Here is a 10,000-nt window from a genome sequence, read left to right as displayed (position 1 = left end):
GGACCTCCCGTGTTCTTTGGGAGCCAGAATTCTTGGGGCAAAGATGGTAAATGAGCCTCGTTTTCCCCCTTCTGTCCCCAGCATCCCCGTTCAAGCACTGCCTACTTCATAGAAGCAAAGATCGCATTTAAAAGTTTCTAGGTCAAACCTTATTAGAAGGGGAATCAGTAAATTAGACTGTACATGGTCACGTTTGAAAATCCTTCTCTCCTTCCTGCCCTTTCTGCAGGATGGGGCCAAAGGTGAATCCCTGCCTACACGGCAGGCCTATTATCCTCCTTTTAGTCCCTCGTCCCCATCAGGAGCGGGAAACCTCCACAGGCGACTCTCATGCCGAGAGCCTCTAGAAATGGGGGCCTCGAGCGGCTTCCTCGGGCCCCCACGTTCCTTCCATTTTGACTACTAATTATGTTTACAAAATGTCTCATTTTCGAAAAGCATTCTGTGAGCACTGACTGGAGTCTCTGGGGGGATCGCCTGGCACACAGGTCAGATGCTGAAAAAGTCATCCAGACCCACTGGGCTTTTTATTTTGAATTCGGTCTTGGCTTTTTCCTCCCGTCTGCCCTTGTGGCCACCTCACCAGCACTCGAGACCAGGGCATTGAATGTCAGCGAGTCCGGGAGGCAGGTTGATGCGTGTCTGTTTAGTCTCCACACGGGGCGAAATGCCATCATTAATTCATTACCCAGCTGCCTGTCAAATAAATTGGCAATTACGTCCACCGCAGAAGCTTGGAATTCAGCAAATAGCACGTTAGCATCTCAGAGTTGTTGAGAGATGTAAAGGGGGAGAAATTAGGGAACACGGTGTTTGTATCAGTAGCAGATGACAAGAGGCTGTGAAAGCTCTGTGATGCCAGGATGAAAGGGCGGGTGGGGAAGGGCGCCAGTAATGAGCTCGGGGCCATGGGAACGTGGTGAGCAATAATAACAACAGCCCTAGCAGGAGAAGGGCTACTAATGAGGAGCGGCGGGCGCTGCCACGGATTAACACTCGTGGCGGGACTGGAAGAGCAATAATCATGAGCTGGATTGGCTAGAGGACTCTGATGGATTAATCATATTAATAGGAGTGGGTGGGATAGTGTCAATAACAATACTACTCGTGTGGATTGGAATGAATTAATGGTAGTGGTAGTGTAGTAGAGGAGGAGGAGGAGGAGTAATGAGCTGAATTGGATGGAGGATTAGAATGGATTAATCTTTTATTAATTAATTAATAATTAATAGGAGTGGGTGTAATAGTAACAATACTACTACTACTCATGTGGATTGGACTATTAATAATAGTGGTAGTAAGAAGGAACCATTTCGATTGGAATATATTAATGGCAGCAGGAGTAATAATAATGCCAAGCTATGTGGATTGGAATGAATTAATACTAGTAGTAGTAGTAGTGGTAGTGGTAATAGAGACAGGGGAGGGGAGGAAGAGGAGTAATGATCTGAATTAGAATGAGGATTAGAATGGATTAATCATATTAATAGAAGTGGGGGGGTAATAGTGTCAATAATAATACTACTCCTGTGGATTGGAAATGAATTAATGGTAGTGGTAGTGGTAGTAGAGGAGGAGGAGGAGTAATGAGCTGAATTAGATTGAGGATTAGAATGGATTAATCATATTAATAGAAGTGGGTGGTAATAGTGTCAATAATAATACTACTCCTGTGGATTGGGAATGAATTAATGGTAGTGGTAGTGGTAGTAGAGGAGGAGGAGTAATGAGCTGAATTAGATTGAGGATAGAATGGATTAATCATATTAATAGAAGTGGGTGGTAATAGTGTCAATAATAATACTACTCCTGTGGATTGATATGAATTAATAGTAGTAGTGGTATTGGTAGTAGAGGAGGAGGAGTAATGAGCTGAATTGGATTGAGGATTAGAATGGATTAATCATATTAATAGGAGTGGGTGGTAATAGTAACAATAATACTACTACTCCTGTGGATTAGAATTAATTAAATAGTAGTAGTGGTAGTGGTAGTAGAGGAGGAGGAGTAATGAGCTGAATTAGATTGAGGATTAGAATGGATTAATCATATTAATAGAAGTGGGTGGTAATAGTGTCAATAATAATACTACTCCTGTGGATTGGAATGAATTAATGGTAGTGGTAGTGGTAGTAGAGGAGGAGGTGGAGTAATGAGCTGAATTGGATTGAGGATTAGAATGGATTAATCATATTAATAGGAGTGGGTGGTAATAGTAACAAAAATAATACTACTCCTATGGATTGGAATGAATAAATAGTAGTAGTGGTAGTAGAGGAGGAGGAGGAGTAATGAGCTGAATTGGATTGAGGATTAGAATGGATTAATCTTTTATTAATTAATTAATTAATTAATAATTAATAGGAGTGGGTGATAATAGTAACAATAATACTACTACTCATGTGGATTGGACTATATTAATAATAGTGGTAGTAGAAGGAACCATTTCAATTGGAATAAATGGCAGCAGGAGTAATAATAATGCCAAGCTATGTGGATTGGAATGAATTAATACTAGTAGTAGTAGTAGTAGTAGTAGTAGTAGTAGTGGTAATAGAGAAGGGGGAGGGGAGGAAGAGGAGTAATGATCTGAATTAGAATGAGGATTAGAATGGATTACTAATATTAAAAGTAGTCAGTTGTAATAGTAATAATGACAATTATGTGATTAGAATATATTAATAACAGTAGTAGTAATAAAAGTGAACCATGTCAATTGGAACATATTAATAGAAGTGGAGTAATGATCATACTGAGCTATGTGGATTAGAATGGATTAATAAGGAACTATCCTAGAGGGATGTTAGATGTTACAACTCACCTAGGAACTTCCCAGGACCAGTTAAGCACAAAAACCACTTGGCTTATAGAAACAAAGATTATTTTAATAAAAGGAATGAGGAAAACTGGTTGGTATGACCCTATCACTCTTAAAACTATCTCCACCCAACTTCTAAGTCCCCTGGCTTAAGGGGAGCCTTCTGTTTCTTCTCTGGGTTCTGTCTATAACTACCTGTGCTACCTAAAACCCTTTACCACACTATCTGACTTATCCTAATGTTCCCACTAATGATTAATAAATAAAGGGAAATAACCTGGTTTGGGCTGCTATGCTAAGTAATCCAAAGTTATAGATGAAAAAGCCCAAGAGGAATTCTGGCAGATGGACCACTGGCAGATGGTCTTTGGACTCAGGGAAATTGGTTTCCTCCAAATAAATTCTCTACCTAGATGTCAAAGATTTCTCCACAAAATCTTGACTATCCAAGGAGAATCTCTTAGAGCAAAACCCCTCCTTCAGCTTGATGGAAATTCAGGGAGAGAGACAAAAGCTACTTCCAGCAATAGAGGAAATCCAAGAAGGAAGTGATTTCAGTTATTTTCAGTTCAGACTCCCACAATTCCTTTCCTACCCATAATCCTCTCCCAGGGCTTATCTCAAAATTCCCCTTCTTTCCACTAACCCTAGAAAACCAATTTATTCCTAACTTATATTCCTATAGTAGTAGTAGTAGTAGTAGTAGTAATAGTAATAATAATGAGCTGGATTGGCTAGAGGATTAGAATAGATTAATAATATTAACAGTAGTGAGTGATAATAGTAATAATAATACTAATGTAGATTATGTTAATAATGTTAGTTATATTACTAACTAAAAATAGTTAGTAATAAGAATGAACCATGACAGTTGGAACATATTAATGGGAGTAGGAATAATAATAATACCAAGCCATGTGAATTGGAATGGATTAATACTAATAGTAGTAGTTGTAGTAATAGTAGTAGTCATCGTTGTCATAGTAGTCATAGCAGTAGTTGTCGTCGTCATAGTAGTAGTAATAGTACTAATAATGAGCTGAATTGGATTGATGTTTAGAATAGATTAATAATATTAATAGTAGTGAGTGATAATAGTAATAATAATACTTGTGTATATTGGAATATATTAATAATATTAGTTGTAATAAGAATGAACCATGACAATTGGAACATATTAATGGGAGTAATAATAATAATAATAATAATACCAAGCCATGTGAATTGGAATGGATTAATACTAATAGTAGTAGTAGTAGTAGTAGTCATCGTCGTCGTTGTCTTCGTCTTAGTCATAGTAGTCATTGTCATCGTAGTCGTAATAGTACTAGTAATGAGCTGAATTGGATTGAGGTTTAGAATAGATTTATAATATTAATAGTAGTGGGTGGTAATAGTAATAATGATACTTATGTGGATTGGAATATGTTAATAATATTAGTTGTAATAAGAATGAACCATGGCAATTGGAACATATTAATGGGAGTAGGAATAATAATAATACCAAGCCATGTGAAATGGAATGGATTAATACTAATAGTAGTAGTGGTAGTAATAGTAGTAGTCATCGTTGTCATAGTAGTCATAGCAGTAGTTGTTGTCTTCGTCGTAGTAGTAATAGTATTAATAATGAGCTGAATTGGATTGATGTTTAGAATAGATTAATAATATTAATAGTAGTGAGAATAAGAATGAGCTGTCTCATTCAGGACATGTTATTGGTAGTAGGAGTAATAATAATACTGAGCTATGTGGATTGAAATGGATTAATAATAATAATAATCTATGTGGGTTAGAATCTATTAATAAAAGGAATAGGAATGAGCTATGTCAATTGGAATGTGTTAACAGTAATAGGAGTAATAATATTAATAATAAGCTATGGGACTGGAATTGATTAATTATAATAGTAATAGATAGCAATAATAATAATTTATGTGAATTGGAATGAATTAATAATAATGATAGTAGTTGTAGTAATAATAATAATGAGCTCAATGGTTGGGATGGATTAAAATAGTAATAATAATGGGTAGTAGTAACAATATCAATAGTGATCTATATGGGTTGGAATGTATTAATAATAATAATAATAATAATAGTAGTAATAATGATGATGAGCTGTATGGATTGGAATGTATTAATAGTAGCAGGAATAGTAATAATACTAATGAACTTTGGATTGGTTTGAGAATTAGAATGGATTAAAATATTAATAGTAGTGGGTAGTAATAGCAATAATTATTATTATGTATATTGGAAAATATTAATAATGATAATAGCAGTAGTAACAGTAATAAGAATGAACCGTGTCCATTGGAACATATTAATGGTAGTAGGAGTAATAATAATGATCTATGTGAGTTGGAATGGATTAATGCTAATAGTAATAGTAGTAATGGTATTAATAATAATTAGCTGAATTGGATTGAGGTTTAGAATGGATTAATAGTAGTGGAAGGTAATGGTAATAATAATTATGTGGATTAGAAGATATATAAATAATAGTAGTAATAGTAATAAGACTGAATCAAGTCCATTGAAATATATTTATGGTAGGAGGAGTAATAATATCACTGAGCTATGTGGACTAGAATGGGTTAATAATAATAGCAATAATAATCTATGTGGATTGGAATGGATTAATAATAATAGCAATAATTATGTGGATTGAAATGCATGAATAAAAAGAGTAGTAATAATAATGATGAGCTGTGTCAATGTGACATGTTAATAACAGAAATAATAATAATAATGAGGTGTATATGTTGAAATGAATTCATAGTAGTAATAGTAATGGTAATAACAATAATGATCTCTGTGGATTGGAATGTATGAATAGTACTAATAGTAATGATAATGAGCTGGATTGGATTAGAGTGTGCATTGTAATATATTAATAATAGTAATAGTGGTATTTAGTTATAGTAACAATATGATCTATGTGTTTTGGAATATATTAATAACAATAATAAAAGTAGTAGTAATAGTAATCATACTATTAATGGACTGTCAATTGGAACATGTTAATAGTAGTAGAAGTAATAATAATAATAATATACTTTTGTGGATTGAAATGGAGAATAGAAATAGTAGTGTGTATTAATAATTATTATTATCATCTATGTAGATTGGAATATATTATCAATACTAGTAATACTAGTAATAATAATGAGCTATAGCAATTGGACCATGTGAACAGCAGTAAGAGTAAAAATAATAATGAGTTGCATGGATTAGAACATAGCAATATTTATAGTGATGTAGAACAATGGTAATAATAATGATGAGCTTTATGGATTGGAATTTGTTAACAATAATAATAATGTGGGTGAGTTGGAATATATTAATAATAATAGTGAGTAGTAGTATTTCTAATGATATCAATGAGCCATGTGGATTGGAATTATTATTAATAATAATAGTGGGTAGTGATAATAAGCTGAGTGGATTGGACTGTGTTAATGATATTGAGTTTTGTTGATTGGAACTTGTTAATGGTGGTGGTGGTGGTGGTGGTAGTGAGCTAGGTGAATTGGACTATGTTAACGATAACATTAGTAATCATAATAATGAGTTGTGTGGATTAGAACATTTTTATGATAATGATAGTGATGATGATGATGATGATGATGATGATGATGATGATGATGATGATGATGATGACGACGACGACAATCCACCATTGACTTTCCACTTTGTTTTTTTGTTCTGTTCCAGAGTTCAGCTCCTTCGAGCTTGGGGACCGGCTACTTTGTAAGTGTTTTTCATCTTTTATGAAAGTGACTTTCAATGGTATTTCTTTACTTCTCAAACTCCAGCTTATTTGGACAAGGAGGGAATAAAAGGAAACCCTCACCCTTCTCTTCTGCATAATGGCCCACTATTTTTCATCCCCTTTTAAAAAAGGCTATTTAAAAAAATAGACATGCTCTTGTGGTCCGCAGTAAAAGTTGATTCTTTGTTCCAATCACAGGTCAAATTAACAGGCATGGAATTCCCTAGTATCTGATATTCTGTACCCCATGGTTTGGAGCCATACAGACAAGGGTCTAATTTGGAGTATGGATGCATGGGGACCCATGGCTCTCCCCAATGTTGCTCACTGCTGACAGACTACCCCTCTAAAATAATCCTTTGTCAATTTTTATATTTGGAAGACTAATCAATCTATTTTATTGAGTTCTCCAGATTTCATGCATTGCTAGATTTCATTTTCTATGGAAATGGTCCTTCTCATTTTAATATTCCCTCAGAAGAGCATCCTCAGACATAGAAAACTGCTACCTGTAATTGTTATGAGGGAAGAGATCCTTGTATGAATATTTTTGATTCTATGGTTTCCCTTCCTCCTTTGGTGCCTTTAATTATGACAGTTGGAGAAAGGTGGCTTTCAGGTACCCTTTCTCCTCTCAGCCAATCATGAAGAGCTCTCTGAATTAAATCTTAATTCAGAGTTTGGCTTTGTTTCTTAACCAAATGTTCTGCAAAGGATAATGGGGAAGGGGAAAGTGATGAAATGTGTGCCTAAAAGATTGGAGGCCAAAATGATCCTGAAAGGTCTCAAAATGTCCCATTATTTATTTATGCAGCAAAAATTAGCCAATATCCCATCATTTAGTTATGCAGCAAAAATTCATTGTTTTTTTTTTCTTGGATATGGTGAAACCATTCTTGAAGAAGCACAAAACAAAATAGGGGCATTCTTGATACAGGGCTAATGAGCCATTGTGGGAAATATTTTGTTGACCCTTTAATGGAGAAGGATCATTCTTCAGAGGAGAGAGCTTGGATCATCTGAACTCTCAGTCTCTCTGCTCAGAGCTCTCTCAGGCTTGAAAATGATCATTCTTCCTGCTGAGGCCTGCTAAACCTATTAATAAGACAAAAGATAAAAACAAATCAAGATTCAGCTTTATTTCTTTTGCCTTTTTTCTCTCACCAATCTCCAAACCAATCCAAAGAGGAGGCGAAGGCTAAAGCTGTTGGGGCACCTGTTAGATGCAGTCAGCTCCCATGTTTCTTTAGCTCTCTTCCTGATGGCAGGAGCTGAATATTCATGCCTACAAGCGGACTCATCAGGCATCCACTGGGTTTCCTGATTCAGTAGCAGAGCTAACAGAAGACGTTCCATCTGCCACCCTTTTACAGCATGCTGGATGTGGGTTGGCCCACTGGAACAAAAATCTGGAGAGTGTCAATAGTCCCTTCTCCATCCAAAAGCTTAAAATGCCTTATGCAGCATTTAAAACATCAGTGTGTGTGTTAGTGTGTGTGTGTGTGTGTGTGTGTGTGTGTGTGTGTGAATGTTGGTGCAAGCATATTTGGGGGGGCTGATACTTGAGCATCTATTTAAGCCTTTGATTACGTCTTATATGAATGTATTGGTTTTTGGTTATCATTACTCTAAGAGAATTGAATTATCTGTGGATACTATTACTGTTTACAGTGCATGTTTTTCTCTATTTTTTTCTCTTTACTTCCAAGTATGAATCTCTCTCTCTCTCTCTCTCTCTCTCTCTCTCTCTCTCTCTCTCTCTCTCTCTCTCTCTCTCTCTCTCTCTCTCTCTCTCTCTCTCTCTCTCTCTCTCTCTCTTCTCTCTCTCTCTCTCTCTCTCTCTCCCCCCCTCCATCTTCCCTATCTCTTTGTTTCTCTATTTCTCCCTCCCTTATGTCTTTTTCTCTTCCTCTCCTTTCCCCTGGCCTGAATGTCCTCTTTTTCCCTTCCTCTCTCCCTCATTTTCTCGCTGTCCCTCTGCTCCCCTCTACTTTTAAAATATTAGTATTTGGAAAGTACTCTTGTGATTATGCTTCTAAAATCATTTTTACCCGTACCCAATTCTGGATGAATATTGAAGGCTTTTTCCCTTTCTTATGTTGGAAAAGTTGTTTTTAGAATTACCCAGTTTATTTAAAAAACCTGTAGTTTTATTAACTTACATGGAGCAAACACACACCAGATGTATCATGTAGTCTGAGACCATGAGAAGAATGCCCCACAATGATCCAAGGCGCATGTGTTTCCAATTGGTATAATTATTGCATTATCAAAGCAAAAAAACCAATGTCCTTCCACTGACATTGTTGCAAAGCCTTGTTTCCCCAAAGAAATTTTCACTCGGGTTCACCATGGGTCAGAAAAATGGCACATGGGGTTATCGCCACATATCCATCCCCAATAGCTTCCAATTTGGAAACTCAAATGAGATGATGACAGTGGTTTTGTGTTCCAATAGGTTCCTCTTGCCTTCTGTTTTTTTATAATATCTTTCTTCTCAGCCTTGCTTCGGTCCACTAAGAAGACTCAGCATCAGGTAAGTCCAAGGACACTTAGGAGGTTTGAACCCAATTCTCAGTATGATGTCAAGTTCTTCTCGGAATGTTTGGTAGAAATGAATCTATTTTTGTCATCCGAAGAGTCAACCTGAAAATGTATATTGCTAATTGGAGAGTTGATGGCACCATCTTTTCTGTGCAGTTGCTTCTTCTATATGTTAATGGTTCCAAAGCATTTTTCCACTTGAATTACTATGTACTTTCTCATTTTTCTCAAAGAATTAACTTTCTCATTCCATGGACTCTTTCTACCTAGTATTGACAGGTAGGTAGACTGGGAAGTGATTTTGTTCAGATGAATATCACACTTGTAGCTTTCCTAGACCATTTTTACACAATTATTTAGGAAAACCAGATTAGGTATTGACTATTGTATCCAATTTATAAGAATTCCATATATCTTCCTACTTGTCTACCTATCCAATGGCATTAAAAAATCAGAATACCATAGATTCTTTTTTTTCTTCATCTTTTTTATTTCATTCTAGACATGAGTTTGGAGTTTGGAGCAGGATGTTCCGTCATTATTCTGGTTATCCTTGTCTACTTCTGTATTTCTAGTCACTAACGTCTCCACTTTGGCCCTTCATTTTTCCATTATATATTTAAAAAAAAATTCGATTGGCACTGAAATTAAGATATGAGAATAGCAGCTAAAAACACTATTTACATAAGCATATTGGAATGAATTCTTAAACTAGACAAAATAAAGAAGGGATTGGGGAGAAATATACTTAGAGTACTTTTCATGTCTGAGAAGCACTAGGATAATATGTACATGTGGTATATCCTTATTCATCCCATATTCATGCCCAGGCCAATATTCTAAATATAAATGGAATTATA

The 10,000-nt window shown here is 35.7% G+C and overlaps 1 protein-coding gene across 1 annotated transcript in view; it reads left to right on the top strand.

Moving 5' to 3' along the window:
* The window catches only part of AUTS2 (activator of transcription and developmental regulator AUTS2), a 976,332-nt gene that overhangs the window by 267,420 nt on the left and 698,912 nt on the right, over positions 1-10,000 (top strand). Inside the window, exon 4 of the mRNA XM_056814770.1 lies at positions 6,539-6,574. Coding sequence (XP_056670748.1) covers positions 6,539-6,574 — 36 coding nt within the window. The remainder of the gene's footprint in view (positions 1-6,538; positions 6,575-10,000) is intronic.

Source organism: Monodelphis domestica, chromosome 2 (assembly GCF_027887165.1).
Source record: "Monodelphis domestica isolate mMonDom1 chromosome 2, mMonDom1.pri, whole genome shotgun sequence".
NCBI classification, from domain to species: Eukaryota; Metazoa; Chordata; class Mammalia; order Didelphimorphia; family Didelphidae; genus Monodelphis; species Monodelphis domestica.
This window is presented reverse-complemented; position numbering and strand designations above follow the sequence as displayed.